Source organism: Bufo bufo, chromosome 2 (assembly GCF_905171765.1).
Source record: "Bufo bufo chromosome 2, aBufBuf1.1, whole genome shotgun sequence".
Lineage (NCBI taxonomy): Eukaryota > Metazoa > Chordata > Amphibia > Anura > Bufonidae > Bufo > Bufo bufo.
The window spans coordinates 349,689,243-349,713,681 of record NC_053390.1 but is presented as its reverse complement, the minus strand read 5'-3'; the positions used below and the strand labels follow the sequence as shown (position 1 = coordinate 349,713,681).

General features: G+C 41.8%; 1 protein-coding gene across 1 annotated transcript in view; it reads right to left on the bottom strand.

The window, feature by feature from the left end:
• TRPM3 (transient receptor potential cation channel subfamily M member 3) overlaps nucleotides 1-24,439 on the bottom strand; it is a 550,448-nt gene that overhangs the window by 67,766 nt on the left and 458,243 nt on the right. Inside the window, exons 22-23 of the mRNA XM_040419752.1 lie at nucleotides 22,616-22,867; nucleotides 10,733-10,930 (exon numbers count right to left, since the gene is read on the bottom strand). Of these exons, the coding sequence (XP_040275686.1) occupies nucleotides 10,733-10,930; nucleotides 22,616-22,867 (450 nt within the window). The remainder of the gene's footprint in view (nucleotides 1-10,732; nucleotides 10,931-22,615; nucleotides 22,868-24,439) is intronic.

Here is a 24,439-nt window from a genome sequence, read left to right as displayed (position 1 = left end):
CAGTACGCTGCCTGGAGTGCCGGCAGGCATGGCATAGCAGCACCCCGTGTGTAGCTGATAGCCTGATACTCGGGGCAGCGGTCAGCAGGGCTCATGAGGCAGCTGCCTTGGCCCCCCCAGGAGCAACTGGGCCCGGGGCAGCTGCCCCTTTTGCCCCTTGTTAAAGACGGCCCTGCATACTGATTCACAGTATTATTTCACTACCACAGCAGACTCCCTATGCATGTTACTGCAAGGCACAGTGTTCTACACCACTATACAGGCTCTCTGCAGCCAGGAAATAGCATTTTTTTAATGCGATTCGCCGTGAATAAATTCGGATCGAACTGAATTTTTTTCGAAAAAATTTGGCAAACCGGCCAAATCGAATTTTTAAAAAATTCACTCCGCTCTAATAGTCAGAAATGAAGTTTTGCACTGAGGAACTTTTAAAATGTTTTTTCATTGGCCAGATCATCTGATCCACAGGGAAAATGCACAATTTTACTTTTGATGATATGCAAATTAGCCTTTAGGAGCAGGGGTGGCATAGTGCCTGTTCCCAGAGGCTCCGTTCTCCGACCTCAAGTCACACCCTGCCGTCCTTGATTGACAAGGCCAGGCAGCGTTCGTCTCCTCCTGACGGCCCTCTGTGCTGGGTAAAAGCACATCGCTAATGTCAGCCAGTTTAATAGGGTTAATTCTGTTGACAGAAACCCTTTAAGATCTTTTGATTTGATCAAGAGGTCCTGAAAATCTTTCTTGAAAGTAATGCCATTACAAGTTTCTGGAGAGAGGAGATTTATTCTGATTGTGATATTTGGTGGTGGGATGCAGTTATTTCCCTAGTATGGGTAATTTGCATCTAACTCATGGATCAACACTGTAGGATTATAGGTTGAAATTGATTGACTTGAGTCTTTTGTTAACCTTTTCAACTACTGTATGTGACTATGATCAAAATGGATAGTCTGTAATACTGCAAGTACATGTTACATGAATACATCTCAGGGAGAATACACCATCCTATAAACACAATTGTGTGCTGGTTTTCAATGACTATTGCTAGAGAGGTTAACTATTCCAGCATAGGTCATTTAAAATACAGTAGGTGAAAGTTTGTAATGAAAGTCTCTTCCATATAAATAACACTTACAATGGTGGTTCATGCCTGACGCTGTACTGTGTGTGAATTAGGACCATTGTTTGATGTATCTCCCCTCAGTTGCAGTACTGAAAGGGTTAGAATTTATGATCTGTTTGTCTGCCTGTGTACTGACCTTTGCATCTTTCCTGGATCCTAATCTTCTGCCGCCAGACCTGACCTGTATATAGTATATTTTACATAGAGCTGCCAGAAATGCTCTGCCTGGTCCATCTGTACCTTAATCACCCACAAAAATCTTCTGTTTTCACCTCTCAGCATATTGGCATACTGCCTTTATTCCCTGCCGTCAATACCAGGCACATTGTGCCCTTTTTTCTTCCAAAAGTCTGTACAACCTGCTATGATGACCTAGATTAATGTCATAGTTATTATATGTTGACATTTCACAAGTTCTTGCCAGGAGATCTTGTCCTGCAGTAACTACGTGGAGCAAAGGAGACTCAGACTACAACGTTAGCAGTATATTAATGTCATTCAGATGTTTTTCTTGGAAGCATGTCTTCTTCTTGGTGTGCTGGCTGCATATGTACAGGTGTTACGACCTCATACTGTAAGCCATTTATATTCTTTTGCAAAGAGAACTTTGAGTTTTCTTTTGATAGCACTGGATATCATAGTTATGTAACATACAGGTTTACTTCATAAACGGCCATTAAGAAGTGCTATTTTCTTAGAGCCATGCAATAAAACAAACTTATCTTAAGGAGGACCTGTCACCTTTCTTGACATATCTTTAGTAACTACTTGCATTCCCAATGTGAATGAATTGCTAGCAGTCTGCAGTAAGGGTACAGATGGGTGTTACCAGTTGGGGGTGTGTACCTGCACAGTGTGACAATATCCAATAAGTGCAACCAGTGTCAGACTGTGCAGGGACACGACCCAAGTGGTAACACCCAGTTGGATCTTAATTGCAGACTGCTAGCAATTCATTCATAAACTTCTAGAAATAACAGAGAAATGTCACAGCCTAGAGTTATATGAAAAGATGCTCCAGAATTGTTATTACATGGGGAATGCAACTTGTTACTAAAAGACACATGTTGGGATAGGAAACAGGTCCTATTTGTTATATAACCTGAGAGTCATTATTGGAGTCTGAATCAAATATTATCAACTTACTAAGGCACTGTTAATATAATAGCATATGCTACATTGTAAATGGAAATGCTTTCATGTTACATGAAGCACTGCAGGAGATGGTTTTACTGTCTCAGCTGTCTCATCAGTTCTGCTTGAAACATTTTCATCCAGTTATCACCATGAATCTGCATTGCTGAAATAAAACAGGGCATGCTTCACCTTTTGGTTGGCTGTGAGCCACGATGAGGTCAGTAATCTGGCACCCAGGGGACCATGCTTGCATGAATGGGTTATCACAATTACAGTTGAAAGCTAATCATGGGTTGTCCCCTTCTGACAAGTATGCAATACAGAATTAGGTAATATGCTTAGCGTATTCTCCACCTTGTCACTCACATTTATACTTTGGGCACACTGCCCTTTGATATGCTGTAGCTTGTATCATCACAGTGACAAGTATATGTCTCTCCTATAGTGTTGATAGTGTGTATGACATTGTGCCTACCACATTAAAAAAGCATTATGAGCAACTAGATTCACTATATATATATATATATATATATATATACATATATATATATATATATATATATATATATATATATATACATACAGTACAGACCAAAAGTTTGGACACACCTTCTCATTCAAAGAGTTTTCTTTATTTTCATGACTGAAGGCATCAAAACTATGAATTAACACATGTTGAATTATATACATAACAAACAAGTGTGAAACAACTGAAAATATGTCATATTCTAGGTTCTTCAAAGTAGCCACCTTTTGCTTTGATTACTGCTTTGCACACTCTTGGCATTCTCTTGATGAGCTTCAAGAGGTAGTCACCTGAAATGATTTTCACTTGACAGGTGTGCCCTGTCAGGTTTAATAAGTGGGATTTCTTGCCTTATAAATGGGGTTGGGACCATCAGTTGCGTTGAGGAGAAGTCAGATGGATATACAGCTGATAGTCCTACTGAATAGACTGTTAGAATTTGTATTATGGCAAGAAAAAAGCAGCTAAGTAAAGAAAAACGAGTGGCCATCATTACTTTAAGAAATGAAGGTCAGTCAGTCAGCCGAAAAATTGGGAAAACTTTGAAAGTAAGGGCTATTTGACCATGAAGGAGAGTGATGGGGTGCTGCGCCAGATGACCTGGCCTCCACAGTCACCGAACTTGAACCCAATTGAGATGGTTTGGGGTGAGTTGGACCACAGAGTGAAGGCAAAAGGGCCAACAAGTGCTAAGCATCTCTGGGAACTCCTTCAAGACTGTTGGAAGACCATTTCAGGGGACTACCTCTTGAAGCTCATCAAGAGAATGCCAAGAGTGTGCAAAGCAGTAATCAAAGCAAAAGGTTGCTACTTTGAAGAACCTAGAATATGACATATTTTCAGTTGTTTCACACTTGTTTGTTATGTATATAATTCAACATGTGTTAATTCATAGTTTTGATGCCTTCAGTCATGAAAATAAAGAAAACTCTTTGAATGAGAAGGTGTGTCCAAACTTTTGGTCTGTACTGTATATATATATATATATATATATATATATATATAGTTAGGTCCATATATATTTGGACAAAGACAACATTTTTTAAATTTTTGTTCTGTACATTACCACAATGGATTTTGAACAAACAATTCAGATGCAGTTGAAGTTCAGACTTTCATCCTTAATTCAGTGGGTTGAACAAAATGATTGCATAAAAATGTGAGGAACTAAAGCATTTTTTTAAACTCAATCCCTTCATTTCAGGGGCTCAAAAGTAATTGGTCAAATTAACTAATTGTAAATAAAATGTTAATTTGAAAACCCTTTGTTGGCAATGACTGCCTGAAGTCTTGAACTCATGGACATCACCAGACGCTGTGTTTCCTCCTTTTTAATGCTCTGCCAGGCCTGTATTGCAGCGGTTTTCAGTTGCTGTTTGTTTGTGGGCTTTTCTGTCTGAAGCTTAGTCTTTAACAAGTGAAATGCTCTATTGGGTTCAGATCAGGTGACGGACTTGGCCATTCAAGAATATTCCACTGCTTTGCTTTAATAAACTCCTGGGTTGCTTTGGCTTTATGTTTTGGGTCATTGTCTGTCACGGCCTATGGTGTGCGCTGTGACACTGTTGCTACACTTGCGTGTTGCTGTGTGAGCATGCGGTGGCAGAGTCTCGGCCTTCTGCGTGATTGCCGGGACATGGTTGCCACGCATGCTGTTGCCGGTGGTAACATGTGCATTGGTATGCTTGTGTGTGCACTTCCCCTTTAAGTGACTTCCTTCCCTTGTCTGGTGTTGGAAGGGTTAACTCCCTTCCTAGTGTTTTGTTAACACTGGGTTTATGTGTGTGTGGGTGTGGCTGCTTGGGCTATTTAGCCTCTGCTGGATGCCTGAAGCTGAGGGGTACTCCAGCTATGGTGTATGCTGGAGTTATCCTCCTGGTCTTCAAATGCCATCTGTCCAGTGAGGGCCACCCTTGTGGTCATAGAAGATGTTTTTATGGTGTCTTATGTTTATTGCAGCTATGGGTGTCCTGGGTCCCTGTGTGGTTTGTGGTGTGTGCTGTGTCCTGAATGTTTGTGTGGACACCAGCACTTGTGCACGGGTTCCAGTCAGTGTGTCTGTGGCAGGTAGGTGTGTTACTGGCTTCACTTACCTGCCATCTCTATAGCTGTATGTGTTCCCCTCTCCTTGCAGCCTGGCCTCAGATAGAGACTCCTGTTCCTCCATGACTGGGATGAACAGGTTGTCTCTCTCCTGCTCCTATGTGAGGGATTACCAGGGCGACTTAGGGTTTCTAGGAATCCTGAGTATGAGTCGTCCTACCATCGGGGTCCGCTCATACAGTGAGGAGTCAGGGAGAGGATTAGGGACGCGGTAGGAGGTGACCTGCACCCTTATTACTCCTTTTGGCCAGGCTGATCCCCTTTTTCCCTTTGACACCGCACGGTAAGGGGTTTCCCCCACTCCCGGCCGTGACATTGTCCATCTGTATTATGAAACGCCGACCAATCAGTTTGGCTGGATTTGACAGGATTTGAGCACACAGTATCCGGCTGCTTCTGTCCTGTGTCACATCATCAATAAACACTAAGGACCCAGTGCCACTGGCAGCCATGCATGCCCAAGCCATCACACTGCCTCCGCCTTATTTTACAGATGATGTGGTATGCTTTGGATCATGAGCTGTACCATGCCTTCACCATACTTTTTTCTTTCCATCATTCTGGTAGAGTTTGATCTTGGTTTCATCTGTCCAAAGAACGTTCTTCCAGAAGTGTGCTGGTTTTGTAAGATGTTTTTTTTTTAGCAAAGTCCAATCTAGCCTTCTTATTCTTGAGGCTTATGAGTGGCTTGCACCGTGCAGTGAACCCTCTGTATTTACTTTCATGCAGTCTTCTCTTTATGGTAGATTTGGATAGTGATACGCCTATATCCTGGAGAGTGTTGTTCACTTGGTTGGCTGTTGTGAAGGGTTTTATCTTCACCATGGTAATTATTCTGTGATCATCCACCACTGTTGTCTTCCGTGGGCGTCCAGGTCTTTTTGCATTGTTGAGGTCACCAGTGCTTTCTTCTTTATCAGGATGTACCAAACTGTAGATTTGGCCACTCCTAATAGTGTAGCAATTTCTCGGATGGGTTTTGTCTGTTTTCGCAGATGAAGGATGGCTTGTTTCACCTGCATGGAGAGCTCCTTTGACCGCATGTTTACTTCTAAGCAAAATCTTCAAAATGCAAGCACCACACCTCAAATCAACTCCAGGCCTTTTATGTGCTTAATTGAGAATGAAATAATGAAGGAATTGCCCACACCTGGCCATGAAACAGCCTTTGAGTCAAATTGTCCAATTACTTTTGGTCCCTTTAAAAACAGGGTGTCACATATAAAGAAGCTGAAACTCCTAAACCCTTCATCCAATTTTAATGTGGATACCCTCAAATGAAAGATAAAAGTCTGGACTTTATGTCCGTGTCCATTATATAACTATGACTTGAATATGTTTTAGTAAACAGGTAATAAAAACAAAATTTGTCAGTGTTCAAATATATATGGAAATAACTGTATGTATACTGTGTATATTAAAAATAAATCCGCTATACTTCAAAAGTTAAATTACATTTTTTTTTAAAACAAAATTATTTATTCACCGATGTGATTTTTCAGTCCTGTCACAGGACCTTTCTCAAGCGAGAAACAGGACTGAAATATCGCTGTAACAGGTGAATAAAGGATTCTTTTCCACATTTTTAAAATACTATTTAATTGGATTTCTTATCAGGATTCTAGATACAAGCACCTTGGTTTGTCTGAGATGCTGAATTTTTTATTATATATATATATATATATATATATATATAGTTATACAGTATATAAATATAAAGTGCTGTGAAGCACCAAACATTATAAAAACTAGTGAAAATAAAGCTACGTAACTGTCTGTCTGCATTAGATAGGCTGAGCTAAGCTGTTGGGGATGTTACTTACCGTATTTTTCGTTTTATAAGACGCACTTTTTTTCCCTCCAAAGTGGAGGGGAAAAGTCACTGCGTCTTATAAAACGAATAGAACTAAAATTAGGTGGCTCAGGAGCTCTCACTAACAACTCCTGAGCCTGCCATTAAACTGTTGGGCGGGCTGGCGGCTTCACTAAAGGCTTCTGCCGCTTCCTTTACAAGACTGCACCAGGGATTGTCGGGCCGGCGGCTTCACTTATTGTGCTCCCCTGCTGCCAGCCCGCCCGCTATTATAGTAAACTGAACAGAATTTTCTCCTGGTACGGAGATTTCAGAGACTTCCACTTCTGTTTTACCTCTTGAATCAGTAACTCTGGGCTTGTCTCCTCCCTTTTGACAATGTCCGCTTCTTGTATGAATTCAGGAAAGAAGCTCAGGACTTGCAGCTGGCTGCACAGCATCTAATGCTTTCTGCGTTGCTCCATGGAATCATCCACCAGGACTGGCTGGGATCTCGCATCACCTTTCTTTACGCCGCACGTCCAGACTCCAGACAAGGGCGGTTAGAGAGGGAATCCAAAAACCCTCCGCCATCCTGTCACTGCTTCCTGCTCCCGAACTACTTGTCTGGACGTGCGGTGTAAAGAAGAAGGTGATGGCGAGATCCCAGCCAAAGTCCTGGTGGATGATTCCATGGAGCGACGCAGAAAGCATTAGATGCTGTGCAGCCAGCTGCAAGTCCTGAGCTTCCTTCCTGAATTCAAGCGGACATTGTCAAAACGGAGGAGACAAGCCCAGAGTTACTGATTCAAGAGGTAGAAGAGGTAAAACACAAGTGGAAGTCTCTGAAATCTCCGTACCAGGAGAAGGTTAATGAACCGTTGGGCGGGCTGGCAGCTTCAATGAATGCGCTCTGCTGCCGCCAGCCCGCACTTCTTTAGTCCTGCTGATTAGTGGTGAGCGCAGTGGTGCTGCCCTCACCTCCATCAGCTTCCTTCCAATTTCGCGCTGTACCCAGCTCTGCTGCTGCTGTGTACAGCGGTTTTGTGTACCCAGTCCCCGGGTGAGTGGAGCTCAGGGCAATATAAAAATGACTGCAAATGTGTCTATGACTACAACCCCCCCTTCCTTCCCCCCTCATCCATAGGTATCCACCCAGATACTGCAGTATATGAGTGGATTCCTATGGATGAGGGGGGTTATAGTCATATTTAATATAAACACTGTCCAGGGACTGTTCTGTAATTGTCATGTGTTTATATTAAATATGACTATAACCCCCCTCATCCATAGGAATCCACGCATGTGCTGCAGTATATGAGTGGATTTATATGGATGAGGGGGGTTATAGTCATATTTAATATAAACACATGCCAATTACAGATCCCTGGATAGTGTTTCTATTTAATCTGACTATAACTCCCCTCATCCTTGAGAATACACCAATGTACAGTACCTACAGTACATCAGTGTATTCTCTAGGATGATGGGGGTATAATCACATAAGTGTCATCCATAGATCCCTCATAACAGTGCGTCATCCACAGATCCCCTCCATAGAAGTGTCATCCACAGATCACCCATAATAGTGTCATCCACAGACCACCATTAGTTTAAAACCCACCAAAAGCACACCTTTTGGTTAAAAATATTTATTTTCTAATTTTCCTCCTCAAAAACCTAGGTGCGTCTTATAAACAGGTGCGTCTTATAAAGCGAAAAATACGGTATATGTTTTGTCAACTGTTTCTAATAAAAACGCTAGGACAACCTGTAGGCTGTAACTTAGAGTCAGTATGTGATAAGAAATTCCATTCACTTACGAAACTAGTTAAAGTTTTATACAGATCAATTTCAACATGGAAAAGTAGGAGGGAGCATATTCCTCATTGCTGATTATCAGAAGCTTGAGTCTAGTGATTTCAAAAGGACATTTCCTCCCTTTTGCTAAACATGGTCAAAACACTAAACATGAAGTAAAGTCAGATTGACCCACCACATTATCTTGAGCCCAGGCTCCGAAACTATGAAAGGCCCCAAAGATTTAGCAGATGACAATTACATTTACAGTTGCCTTTGGGCCAAAAAGCCAATCCATTGCCACTGGGGTCTAGGGTATTTTGTTATGCATTTATTAACACAAATGATGCACTGTGTGGCTGGCACTTTGATGGAGTTCTGAGGCTGTATAAATCCTAATTTAAACAACTTAAAAGGGTCAACTTCAATAGGAGCAGTGAGGCAGTAATCGGGGCCTAGTTGCAGTGTCGAAGCTACTCCCGAACAGTTGATGAGCGGGAGTGCGACTCCTTTAAAGAAGTAAAAATGTTGTTCTTTCATGCTTTCATACTCATGTTTCATACAATTTCCTCCTCAGGCCTTGCATCATTCATGACACAGTTTTAATATTTTAAATAGTGTAAACTTGACAATGACTAGATGACTATACAATTTAGGCCAAGTTAACACATCAGTTATTTGGTCAGTTATTTCCATCAGTGATTGTGAGCCAGTGAACTGATGAAAATAACTGACCAAATAACTGAAGTGTGAACTTGACCTTAATGATATGCCAAACGTATCACAGTGGCTGATACAGGATGATACATTATAAACCACACCCATGGAACTGCACATTAGAGGGGTGCATTATTATTGCTAGAGCCACTGTGGGACATTATTAATACTCTGGGCACTATGGGCACAGCAGTAATTTTTGCTGCACTATGATATTTGGTTCTGTTGGAGCAGTATAATGTACTGAACTGTGATATCTGGTTCTGCTGGGGCGATATTTTGTGCTGCACGGTGGTAATGCTGACCCCATCTACTTGTGTTGTCCACACCTACTTGTGTTGCTCCCGGCTACTTTTGTTATTCCTGCCTACAACATGGGGACACTTTTAGTTTTTTCCAGGGCCACTTTAAGTTTCCAGTCTGCCCCTGAGAATATTCATTTAAGTTTTATTGTGGTTCTTGGAAATGGTAAAATCTCAAAACATAAAAGGTTGTGCACCCCTTATATGGTTGAGGGTGAGTTCTCAGAAACATTTTTTCTGGTGGACCCAAGGAAGCCTAATCTGACACTTAGTGGGAGTAATAAATTTGGAGGAAAATTCACCTTACAGTGAATGGATGTCCCAGTTACAATGGAAAACTGAAAACAAATGGAAGTCTTTTATGACCTCTTGGGAAACATATTATGTCAGGCCTTGTTCACATCTCGATTAGGAGATACAGGAGATACAACATGCAGTGCACCCTGGTCCAGTGGTCATGTGGTTAATTTCCAGCATAAATGAAGAGTTTCAGACGGACAAAAACTGTTGCATGCAACATTTTTTTTGTCTGAACGAAAGCCAGCATTTGTGCCGGAACAGGCAGCTAGATCTCCTAAAAGCAGATGTAAACGTAGTCTAATAAAAATATATACAAACATAACTAAAAAATATATAGAAAAAACCCAGACTGTCCATGTCAACCCAAACTGTTGCTATAGTTGCCCTGTCCACATGAGACTATACACATTGGTGGTCATTGACTATGACCCTCTACGCCAGAAGCTGACAACCTGTGGTTTGCAACTTTTTAAATGCCACTGCACCTACATTTAGGCACAAGTGGCATTTTTATGCTGCCCCTGTCACTTTCTCAAAAGTATTGTCTAGGGCAGGGTGTGGTGTGGGACATCAGTCTCGACACATTCACTATTGTTTACGCCAGTGAGCTGGTGTAAATGACAAATGAAATCTACGCCAGCTACCAGCTGAAGTAGATTTCAATCTAGGTGCATGGACTGCCTTAGGATGTGCCTAATTTATGACAAGGTCTGTGCCTAATTATAAGGTAAGCACATCTTCGGGCACCGTTTTTCTTTTAGAGTTCTCAGTTCTTGCTATAAATAATGAAAACTCTTTTGTTTCTTATACATAACGAAAGAGAAATATACCTGTTCCATCACATTCATGAAGCTGTCCTATCCTGAGCCATTTATTGTGTACAGAGGACAGCTTTGCTACAGCAATAAAAAAATACTTGAATAAGTAGCTACAGAATCATGAAAGGCTTGCTTACGGTCTATTTGGTCAGCAAAGACTTCCCCATAGATCATCCAGTAAGGCATGTAAAAAATGTTCTTAGCTAGAGTCCATGATGGTTCTTCACTTGGAAAGAGAATGGCTTGCCTTGCCACACCGAAACTCATCAACACTACCAACATGATAATCACAAAGTACATCATGTCTATCATCTGTATGGAACATAGAAAAGAAGTATAAGCAAAAGTGGAAAATTAGAGTATGAACACAATCATATAATCAAGATGGAAATTTTCATAGATTTAACTATATTGACATACTACACAGAGTACACATATCTTTTCCTGCCATTAAACGGTTTCAAAATTTAATTTACCTACCATACACACATTCAGGCCAATTATATATCAAACAAAATATTCAACAAAGTGTGAATATGTGTATTGGACTGTGGGACAAAACTGAGGAAACCTGTTGCAAGCAAAGAAAATATAAAAGCTCAATACAGGTCTTTCCCTGGTCTGATTGGAATTCAGTCAACCAAATGAGTCACCAAACCATAGATTGTACTGCATTGTATTCCATCTAAAATGTTTTCTGCCAAGCTATAATCATAAAAAAAATTGAAAACCAGGGCATAAATAAAGCAAAGGAACCTCAGAGCCCAAAAAGAACCAAACAAAACCAAAATGGTGGCCTCCACTGGTGTTAATTCATGTCATGACACCTCTTCATTCCAGGACATGAGAGTCAAGAACTCATTGATTCCCCCAACCCTTCATTTCAGCACAGTAGTTTGGCATGAATCTCTGGCCATTGTCCCTCCCTTGTTTGGTGGCATTGTTTTGAATGTGAAAAAAGGGAATGCCATGAGAAACAGCCATTTTCCTGCTGTGTAGTCCTCCTGTTTGTTAATTTGTTTGGGGCAGTTGATAGCTGATCACGAATGCAGGCCAGTCTCATCTGGGAATTACTTCCTGACTGGATAAACCTTCTTTTACTATTTTTGGTCTCTTTTGGTCACTCTTGGAAGTAATAGCGTAAGCTCTGTGTGTTTGTAGTATTTACTTTCTAGCTTCGTGTGTAGTTGGTTCCTGTGAGTATCCTTGTTCAGTCCTTTTTAGGCTACTTTCACACTAGCGTTCGGAGCGGGTCCGTCTGATGTCTTCACAGACGGATCCGCTCCTATAATGCAGACATTTGCATCCGTTCAGAACGGATCCGTCTGCATTATAACTTAGAAAAAATTCTAAGTGTGAAAGTAGCCTGAACGGATCCGTCCAGACTTTACATTAAAAGTCAATGGGGAACGGATCCGCTTGAAGATTGAGCCATATAGTGTCATCTTCAAGCGGATCCGTCCCCATTGACTTCCATTGTAAGTCTGGACGGATCCGCTTGCCTGAACACCGCCAGACTGATGCATTCTCAGCGGATCCGCGTCCACTCAGAATGCATTAGGGCTGGACGGATGCGTTCGGGGCCGCTTGTGAGCCCCTTCAAACGGAGCTCACGAGCGGACACCCGAACGCAGGTGTGAAAGTAGCCTTATTTGTAGTTCACCTGTTCTTCGTCTCTGCCTTTCATTGTTCAGCTCTGCTCTTGGGGTGTTCTTGTCTCTGGATCCCAAAGTACCCCTGCTGTTTGTTTTGTTTTAGGACAGTATTGCAGAGATGGGGTTCCCCAGGGGGATGTGTATGGTCTGTGGTATTGGTGTTAGGCTAGTATTCTGGGGTAGATCTGTTTTTTTATTTTTTATTTCTGGTTATCATTATTCGTCTGCTCCAGTACCTGACTGTCATCATCATCATCATCATCATCATCTATTTGAACCATTATCCGTTACCATCAGCATACGATTCTTGTCATCTATTGGTGAACTCCAATTATCTAGCATTTGTGTTACCTGATAGTGTTGATACATGCATTCATATTATTGTTCTTACGACCATCCGGTTGTTATACAATTCTGCCCTACACTAAGTCCTGAGGTTGTCTGACTACCAGGAGACACTGTTAGTTCCTGGCAAAGGCAACTGCTATGGGTGAAGTCCAGTTGACAACTGGTGTCATTACAGGGAGTCCTGTGCAGGTTTGTTTCCCTTATAGCAAAGTGGCACAAGCTGCCCATCTCTTGGGCTGTAATCCTGCCCTTGTCTAAATACATTTTTCTCAGTGCAATTTCAGAAGTCTGAGCTTGAAATAAATCCAGCAGAGCAATGAATGGGGAGATCTCTGGATCCATGTGAGGTACAGGGCTGGTTCTAGCTACATATGTTAGAAAGAGATTATCATGGACTATATGATGTCTGATTTTCATTTTTACATTTATCATGGGATAACCCCTTTTAAATGTTATTAACCATGAAGAATAGATGTGGATATATCAGGTCTTTTGCTGCACCTTGTATCTTTACTTTTGTTTAGCTGACAAAGGCTACTTTCTCCTTTTTTCTTATCAGCACAGTCATACTTGTTAAACAGTGTGATTTTAGAACTGTGTTCAAGAGACCGGCAGAACCAGTGTAGTGATATGTGTGGGTTTTGATGACTTTGTTAGAGAAGTGTGGGATCTCACAGTTTATGTAGGAAGAGAACTTAATGTCATGTACAAAAATCCTACTCCTGTGTGATGATTCCTTGCTATTAATATGACAGAGCCTAGTAGTTCAAAAACTAGAACTATGAAAAGCAAATAGTAGACTGTATGAAGTTATAGAATATATTTTCTTTATAATATGTTCTTGTAATAATGAAACATCACTCTATGATTCAGTTGTATGGCATTTATTATGTATGGATTTCCTTATGCTTAACACACTAGTGCTACTTACAGTATATACTACACTATAGCACAGTTTTTAACATCTCAGGTAGGGTGCACTGTTATTCTATTGTGCATTTAGAATATTTCAATTTTCTAGCCAGAGTGTGTATGTATTTTACAACCTGAGCACATGTATGAAAGTAATGTCAGTATTAAATTGAAAATACAGTTCACAAATGAACTCACTCTCATTTCACAAAGGAGTAAAAGCAGTAGATGTGAAATAATGTCTGTATATTTTTGAGGTGCAATATATAGTAAGGGAGCTGTTTGTGGTTTTGGTTGTGAAAGGATAGAGATCGACAGAATACGAATTGACTGTCTACACTGGTGATGGAGTTATTTGGGAATGCATTTATTTTAATGGTTTTGCATTGTTATTCTACCAATAACTGCAGAAAAATGTAACTTTTACCATAAAAGAGATTGAAAAGTAAAAGTTCCATTTTTCAGCCATAACTTTTACAAAAGAAATTATTTTACAGGTCTTAGCTGGCAGTTGAACCCTAGACCTTCCATATAGCAGGCAGCAGCCTTGCCCATTAATCTATAGAAATGCTATACTATAGCGATAAGATTTTCTATGGCTAAAAAACAAATAATAGAATTACTATTTTCATCACAACATTAAATAAATTGTAACGCTGTAGCTATTTAAGTACACAAAATCCCAATTATACAACAGAGCAGTCCTTTAGTGTATTGGTAAGTCTATTGCCTGCTATACAGAAGGTCTGCGGTTCAACTCCCAGTAAAAATATTACAAGTAGTTTTCATAGTTAGGCCTCCTGCACATGAATGTGTGCGCCCTGTGGCCATATTGCGGACCGCATTTACGGATCCGCAATACAAAGGCGCCGTTCCGTGGGCATTCTGCATCACGGATGCGGGCCCATTCACTTTAATGGGTCCGCAAATCCAGAGATGCGGAATGGTGCGGAACGGAAGCATGGAACGGAACCCTACGGAAGCACTATGGAGTGCTTCCTTGGGGTTTTGTCCTGTACTTCCGTTCCGCAAAAAGACAGAACATGTCCTATCTTTTTGCGGAACGGCCGGATCGCTGACCCATTAAAGTGAACGGGTCTGCGATCCGCTGCGGCTGCCCCACGGTCGGCGTTCGTGCATTGCGGCCCGCATTTTGCGGGTCGCAGCATGGCCACGAGGCACACACTAAAGGGTATGGCCTAAAGGGTATGGAAGAAAACTGTTATTTTCCAGCTTTTCTTTTTCTGCAAACTTAATGTTCCTAAAATAAATATATAAATAAAGAAAGAAAGAAAGAAAGAAAGAAATACAGCACAATAAATGCATTTTTCTAAGATACTTACTATTAAATATCACAAACATAACACTGAAGAGGACAGTATACTACTACAGAGTGATCTGGATAGATTGGAGGCTTGGGCAGATAAGTGGCAGATGAGGTTTAACACTGAGAAATGTAAAGTTATGCACATGGGAAGGAATAATGCAAGTCACCCGTACATACTAAATGGTAAAACACTCGGTAACACTGACATGGAAAAGGATCTAGGAATTTTAATAAACAGCAAACTAAGCTGCAAAAACCAGTGTCAGGCAGCTGCTGCCAAGGCCAATAAGATAATGGGTTGCATCAAAAGGGGCATAGATGCCCGTGATGAGAACATATTCCTACTACTTTACAAATCACTGGTCAGACCACACATGGAGTACTGTGTACAGTTCTGGGCTCCTGTAAACAAGGCAGACATAGCAGAGCTGGAGAGGGTCCAGAGGAGGGCAACTAAAGTAATAACTGGAATGGGGCAACTACAGTACCCTGAAAGATTATCAAAATTAGGGTTATTCACGTTAGAAAAAAGACGACTGAGGGGAGATCTAATTACTATGTATAAATATATCAGGGGGCAGTACAGAGATCTATCCCATCATCTATTTATCCCCAGGACTGTGACTGTGACGAGGGGACATCCTCTGCGTTTGGAGGAAAGAAGGTTTGTACACAAACATAGAAGAGGATTCTTTACGGTAAGAGCAGTGAGACTATGGAACTCTCTGCCTGAGGAGGTGGTGATGGTGAGTACAATAAAGGAATTCAAGAGGGGCCTGGATGTATTTCTGGAGTGTAATAATATTACAGGCTATAGCTACTAGAGGGGTCGTTGATCCAGGGAGTTATTCTGATTGCCTGATTGGAGTCGGGAAGGAATTTTTATTCCCCTAAAGTGAGGAAAATTGGCTTTTACCTCACAGGTTTTTTTTGCCTTCCTCTGGATCAACTTGTAGGATGACAGGCCGAACTGGATGGACAAATGTCTTTTTTCGGCCTTATGTACTATGTTACTATGTTAAAACAGTACTTGGTATCCCTGTAATCATAATAATTTGTACAATATAGTGAAGACATTAATTATGGTGATCGGTAAACACCATAAAGAAAAATGGCAACATTTTTTCCCTTAATTTAACCCATAATAAAAGGGGATAAAAATTTAAATCTTACTAATGTGGATTGCAAAATGGCCTGATGTAAAAAAAAAAAAAAACATTATGGTTGTTATGGCTATGAGTGTGAAAGGGGCTGGAGGGGTCCCACATGATTTGCCTGCACAGGACCCTGAAATTCCTGATGGCAGCCCTGGATCCTGTTGCCTTTAAGGAATATTACCATGGAGGGATGTCTTTGGTCTGTAATGTTTAGGTATGTAGGACATGACAGTACCAAGTAACATCTGCTTGAATGCCAGGGTGTATGTTTTCCCAGCATTACTTTGCCTGGAGCATCACATTGGCTCTGCTGGCTTGAATTCTTTCCATAGTGCATTCTGGTGCCCTTCCTTCTCCAGGTTAATGAGGCACATACACATCTTGTAAAAGTAAACATGATACATATGCCTAGGCCACCTAGGCTCCATAGTACAGTTCTGATGCCCAAATTACAATGGAAGGTTCTTTCAGACAGAGGTCAGCAGAGGCACTCTAATCTGTCTGTGACTACACAGCCCAATATATTTCAAACTGCCAAGCCCTGTGTTTTGTGTCACCTTTCTATCATAGCCAGCGTTAACTTTTTTAACAATTTGTGCTGCTGTACCAGACAGGCTTGTCTTTGTTCCCCATGCACATCAATAAATCTTGGGTCTCCATGACCCTCTCATCCGTTTACCAGTTGTCCTTTCATAGACCACTTTGGTAGGTACTAATCACTGCATCCCCCCCCAAGACCTGCCATTTTGGAGATGATCTGACCCAGCTTTCTAGCCATATTATATAGCCCTTCTCAAAGTCACTCAGATTCTTGAATTTGAATCAACTTCAAGAATTGACTGATTGCTACCTAATATATCCCACCCCTTGAAAAATCTGTAACTGTAATGAGATAATCAATCTTATTCACCTCACCAGCCAGTTGCTTCATCGCTAAGGCTACTTTCACACTTGCGACAGGGGAACAGCCTGCCGGATCCGTACTACCGCAAATCCACCGTGACGCCGGAAGTCTGCTCCAGCCCCATTCACTATAATGGGGGTAGGCCAGAAGTCCGGCTGCAAACATGCGTTTTTTGTTCGGCTGCCTCTTGGCTTGTTTGCCGTGCTGCCGCAAGTGTGAAAGTTGCCTAAGGCTGATCGGGGAACATTATATTGCATATGGAGATGCCACTGTCAATAGTCACCCTCTGTACCCCATTGGGCTCCCTGAGACATGACTGCAGAGTTCTGATAGCAGCAGTGGCAACTGGAGGTCTAACAATGGCATCAGCCCTGCCATGTAAGGAAGCCTGTTAGGGCGTGGTGAGTTTGTGTTCTTTATTTATTGTATAACATTTGGGGTCTTCGAGAGTTTTCTTATAACTCAAACATAATGTTGACTAAAGGCCTAAAGTAGCAATAAGAATTTTAACATATGTCACATATGTGTTCTTCTCAAATTCTACAACTCCTTACATAGGGTGTGGATATGCAAAGTTTCATGAAGACATGCTTCTTTTATTCACATGCACCATGATACTTGGTATCACAGCTTGTGAAGTCACCTGAGAGTCAGTATTTGAAGGGAACTGGCTTAAAGTTTCTATATATCTGGGTACACACAGTTACTGGTGTAAAAGAAAACTGGATTAGTTGCCTATAGCAACAAATCAGATTCTACCTTTCATTTTTCAGAGCTCCTTTTGAAAATAAAAGGTGGAATCTAATTGGCTGCTGTGGGCAACTAATCCAGTTTTCCTTTAAACCAGTTTGATTAATCTCCCCCATAATGTTTTGATAGTGTTAGGGTGCAATCACACTGTAGTGGCATATAAGGAGGGTAGTGCCATGCCATAAGGCTACTTTCACACTAGCGTTTTAGCTTTCCGGTATTGAGATCCGTCATAGGGGCTCATTACCGAAAAAAAAACGTGTCAGTTTTTTCCCCATTCATTGTCAATGGGGACAAAACAACTGAACAGAACGGAATGCTCCAAAATGCATTCCATTCCGTTTAGTTGCGCTCCCATAACGGAGAGCAAACCGCAACATGTTGTAGTTTGCTTTTCGTCCTGGGATGCGGAGCAAGATAAGTCAATTGGGACGGATCTGTTTTATCTGCCACAATAGAAAACGGATCCGTCCTCCATTGACTTTCAATGGAGTTCATTACGGATCTGTCTTGGAAATGCTAAAGATAACACAACCGGATCCGTTCATAACGGATGCAGATGGTGGTATTAATAACGGAAGAGTTTTTGCTGAACCCTGCCGGATCCAGTAAAAACGCTAGTGTGAAAGGGGCCTAAGGCAAATACAGTAGGCTTGCCACCATAAAAAATAAAAATGTAGTAAGCTTTTTCAACTAAATGTAACACTACTAAAAGGTCCAAAAGAGTTAACAATAACAGTTTACTCTTACTTTAACCTCATTACCATAAAGTTTCTGTCTTTGCCATCAATACATTTCATGAACCCAAGGGCTGTTTGTCTCATTTCTATTTACAGAGTTACTGGACTATAAGATATTTTGCAGATGTATTTCTTAAACTGATTGCTTAAGGAAGTTCTCTGGGATTTTAATATTGAGGGCTTATTCTTAAGATAGGTAATCAATATGAGATCGAAGGAAGTTTGACTCCTGCATCCCTGCCGATCAGGTATTCTGCAGTAGCTCCAGGGCCAAACACAGTGAATGTGAGCAGTGCAGCAATAACTAGATCCATTCACTTCAAAGTGGACAGACCTGTGTAGTTCCAGCACCTACATCCGGTGCAGAAGATAACTGTCTAGGAGAGCCATAGGCTTTTCGCTTCATGATAGAAACTTTATTCCTTAAAAGTTTTTCTGAAATACAAACTACCACCAGATGGAAAAATAAGTCATAAACCCAAGCCACGCAATGCTTTCTATCGTCAGTTTTCCACACTCTAGTCCTCAAATAAGCACAGCCAAGCTTACTGGCTGAAAACCTCATTCAGTAATGTAGTAGTCTCCTTAAAAGGGATTTCCAAGTTAAATTCTTAATTGGCCAATCACAGGGACCTTGTTAAATAAAATTAAAAAAGTTGTAGCTCACTTTTTCAGCCCCCTCAGATCCAGTGGTGCTGCTCTACTGCAGTAGTGACATATGGTTTTGACTGCAGAGGTGACATCTCGCATATGGCTGCAGCTAATCACTTGCCTCAGCAGTGTATGGCATAAGACCACTTAGGCTAGCGATTGGCTGCAGTAGTACACGCAAAGTCACAAGTGCAGCCAAAACAATGTGTCACTGCTGCAGAGGTGACAGAGCCAAACTGCTGGGTCAGAGTTGGCTGGGAGGGTAAGCTAAAGTTTTATTATTTTAACAACATCCTTGCAGTTGGTCCATTGAAAGAGTAACTTGGAAAACCCTTTTAAATAGCCTCAAGTCCTCAGACTGCTGTATTTCCATAAACAGTAAAGTGTACGGTCACTTAAAACTCAGGAAAACAAACAAGGGAAGGCTGCAGAAAACCCCTTCAATAGCCTCAGGTCCTCAGACTGCTGCATTTCCATAAACGGTAAAGTGTACGGTCACTTAAAACTCAGGAAAACAAACAAGGGAAGGCTGCAGAAAACCCCTTTAATGAGAAAGCAAAAACAGAATTGTATAAATGTTGGCAAATTTATTAAAAAGGAAAACCTAAAATTTCACATGCATATAAGTATTTAGATCCTTTTGCTATGACAAATGAAATTTCTCACATTTCTCTTGATCATCTGTCACGGCCATGGCTATGACCGTGACTCCTGAACCGCATGCGGTTGTCAGCGGTTTAGTTTGGTTGTCAATCACAGGTGAGGGCTGTGGTATTTGCCTCACCTGTGGTTGCCGCTGGCAACAGTATGTATGTGGCAGCATAGCAGTCTGAGCTGTGTCATTGCAGCTTGCTATGTTGTGCATGCGGTTTCGTGTGATGTGTGTATGTGTGCACTTGGTTTTATGTTATTGTGTGCACGTCCCCTTTAAGTGGTGTTTTCCCTTCCCTGGTGTTGGAAGGGTTACCCTCCTTCCTAGTGTGTGTGTGCACCGGGTGTGTCTGACTGTGGGTATGGCTACTTGGCCCTATAAAGCCTCAGTGGAAGGCAGTAGTCAGAGGGTGCTTCAGCCATGCTGCTGGAGACATCCTCCTGCTGGTTACCATCCTTCCAGTAAGGGCCACCCTTCCGGTCATAAAATCCTTATCCCTGATGTTTAGTTTATGTCCTATGCTTTTTGTTGTTTGCAACTATGAATGTCCTGGTTCCTCTGTGTTCTTATGTGTGTGCTGTTTGTCTATGTTTGTGTGGACAGCGTTCCTGAGCACAGGTTACAGTCAGCAAGGCTGTGGCTGGTTAGTGTGGAACAGTTAGGTTCACCTGTCATATTCATAGGCTGTTCTTGTTCCCCTTCTCCCTGCTGCTTGGCCAGTGAGACCCCTGTTCCTCCGTGCCTAGGAGGAATAGGTAGTCTTACCCTCCTCCTAGTTCAGGGCCGTCCTGAGGGCTTCCAGGGACTATTAGGTTCCAGTGTATGAGTCCTCCCACCATCAGGGTCGGCTCATGCGGACAGGAGACAGGGTCAGTGCTAGGGACGCAATAGGAGGTGACCTGCTCCCTAATGCTGTTGCCCTGGCCGAGTAGCGACCGGTCATTTCTGAGCATCGCACGGCTGAGGGTTTTCCCCATCTGCAGCCGTGACATCATCTTTGAGAAGTTTCTACACCTTGACTGAAGTCCAGCTATGGTAAATTCAGTTAATTGGATATAATTTGGAAAAACACAATCCTGTCTATATAAGGACTCACAGATGACAATGCATATCAGAGCGAAAACCAAGCCATAAGGATGAAAGAACTGCCTGTAGAGCCCAGAGACAGGATTGTGTGGAGGCATACATCTGGAGAATGGTAAAAGAAATTACTGCTGCCCTGAAAGTTCCCAAGAGCACAGTGGCCTTGATAACTCTTAAATGAAAGGAGTTTGAACAACAAGGACTCTTTATAGTTTGGGTGCCCCCCAAACTGAGTAATCAGGGTAAAAGGGCCTTGGTAAGAGAGGTGATCGGGAATGCAGCAGTCACTCTGACTGAGCTCCAATTATCCTGTGTGCAAGCAGAAGAAACTTCCAGTCGTCAGAAAGAAGTTTCTCCTCAGTAAAAGACACACAAATGTTTGCACCTGAAGGACTCAGACTGTGAAAAACAAGATTTGCTGGTCCAATGAAACCAAGATTGAACTTTGGCCTCAAATTTAAGTGTCACGTTAAGAGCTAAGGGAAAGCTGCATACAGAGATATTCTTAATGAAAACCTAGACTTCAGACTGGGCTGAAGGTTTACATTCCAACAATACAATGACCTTAAGCACACAGCCAAGACAACAAAGGTGTGGCTTATGGACACCTCTGTGAATGTCCTTAAGTGGCCCAGCCAAAGCCCTGTCTTGAACCCAATCAAACATCTCTGGAGAGACCTGAAAATGTATGCAAACCCTGTGGGATCACACCCAAGAAGAAGGGAGGCTGTAATCACTACCAAAGGTGTTTCAACTAAATATTGAGTAACCAATACTTTGGACTTTTATACTATAAAAAGGCTCTCAGAGGCTACTTTTGGGTACTGTGTTTCTTGGTGAGAGATTGATGACTGCTGGATATGCCTCTACAATGCACTCAAAGGCATTTTGCCAAGTTGTCTTTGAGAGGGGTTGCATCATTGGACTACGAGAATGGTTGTTTTGATGAATTGCGCACCATCTACAGTAGGTCATTCTGACCGGGCTGTGTGTTGGAAGCAGTAGCTATGTGAGAGCATTGATAAAGGGCGAACATGCTTTGGGTGGCCCAGATAGACCACCAGTAGAGAGGGTTGTTTGATCCACCAACAAGCACAAACAGCTGCCACAGTTTCATTGTCCACAATCCAGATACCCATAGCACTTAATTACACACCCCTTCTCTGTCTGGACCATTTTCAGGCACTTAGCAGAAGGAAATTTGGTGTCACAGCACCCATTACGTGTCCTGTCATTGACAGGCAGCCACCACTACCTTAGTTTGCAGTGGTGTAATAAAAGAAACCTGGACTGCTATGAACTGGAACAATATTGTCTTTAATGACGAATCAAGGTTCTGGTTGAGATCCGTCGACTGCCAGGTTCAAGTATGGAGGCCACTTGGTGAGTGCCGCCTTTGCTGTGAAGTGACACACTGTCCCAACTGCTGCAGTGATAATTAGGGGAGCCATCACATATGTCAGTCAGTCATCCCTAATTGTGATACAAGGGACACTAACAGCTCAGTGATATGTGCAGGACATCCTGCTGTCAAATGTGTTGCCTCTTAGGGTTTTCTAAGGAATGTCTCTGCCAGATTGCAACACTTCCTTGGCCTGCCCAGTTGCCTGATTTATCATTAGTTGTGCATTTATGGGACCAGCTTGGATGCCAGCTTCGACAACCTATTATTTCTGGCACAGATTGCGGCCCCATAGTGTCATGAGATGTGTTCTAATACTTTTTCTTGAAATGCTGAATACTGTGTTAGATTGTAAACTGTGAATATGTAGACTTTTTAACCCCCATCATGTTCATAAATGTAAAAATTCTGCTCACCATTTTGCCAATCATCATAACGTAGGGTCCAAGATATTTGTTCACACCAAAGATGTCTAGCAGACGTATATACCAGTAGATAATGTTAACACAGTATATCACTCTCCCATAGCTGCTGAAAGGCTGCTCTTGTAAGCGAAGTATCATCCCAATGGAGAAAAGCAGGATAGAGATGAGGTCAGTCACATTCCAGTATTCCTGCAACCAGACTTTAAACTTCTGTAACAGCTTTCCTGGTTCCGACATCAAGATCTGAAAGGTTTAAAAACATGGCTGAAATACACTATCCGTGCAAACATCATAGAGTCAAACACTTGTTAGATTTCAATTACACTTTACAAATATCAGGATTTATATATTTTCTACAAACATGTTGTAGATTTATAAAATAATATGTGCACAGGAAAAGTCAACTTTATTTGCACAGGTGCCATATTGTGACACCCTTCATGTCATGTGAGCCCTGATGTTCAGTAAGTTAATGACAGCTATCTGTATATAAAATGCGAAGAGAATGATATTAACCACTGATAACACCTCCCCCGTGTACTACTATCAGTGACTGACAGCTATTTATGTATACACACTCACACAGAGAATGCTATCAATCACTGATAACACCTCACCATGTACAACTATCAGTGACTGCCAGCTATCTATGTATACACACTTACACAGAGAATGCTATCACTGATAACACCTCCCCTGTGTACAACTATCAGTGACTGACAGCTATCTATGTATATACACTTACACAGAGAATGCTATCAATCACTGATAACACCTCCCTGTGTACAGCTCTCAGTGACTGACAGCTATCTATGTATACACACTTACACAGAGAATGCCATCAATCACTGATAACACCGCCCCATGTACAACTATCAATGACTGACAGCTATCTATGTATACACACTTACACAGAGAATGCTATCAATCACTGATAATACCTCACCTGTGTACATCTATCAGTGACTGACAGCTATCTATGTATACACACTTACACAGAGAATGCTACCAATCACTGATAACACCTCCCCTGTGTATAATTATCAGTGACTGACAGCTCTATGTATACACACTTACACAGAGAATGCTACCAATCACTGATAACACCTCCCTGAGTACAGGTATCAGTGACTGACAGCTATCTGTATACACGCCTAAGCCTCATGCACATGGGCGTTGTTTTGGTCCGTATCTGAGTCGCAGTTTTGGCAGCTCGGATGCAGACCCATTCACTTCAATGGGACCGCAAAAGATGCGGACAGCACTCCGTGTGCTGTCCGCATCCGTTGCTCCGTTCTGTGGCCCCGCAGAAAAAATATAACATGTCCTATTCTTGTCCGCGCTTTGCAGACAAGAATAGGCAGTTATATTAAAGGCTGTCCGTGCCGTTCTGCAAATTGCGGAATGCGCACGGACGCCATCCGTGTTTTGCGGATCCGTGATTTGTGGACCGCAAAACACACAACGGCCATGTGCATGAGGCCTTACACAGAGAATGCTATCAATCACTGATAACACCTCCAACATGTACAACTATCAGTGACTGACAGCTATCTATGTATACACACACAGAGAATGCTATAAATCACTGATAACACCTTCCTCATGTACAACTATCAGTGACTGACAGCTATCTATGTATACACACTTACACAGAGAATGCTATCAATCACTGATAACACCTCCTCCATGTACAACTATCAGTGACTGACAGCTATCTATGTATACACACTTACACAGAGAATGCTATCAATCACTGATAACACCTCCCTGAGTACAACTATCAGTGACTGACAGCTATCTATGTATACACAC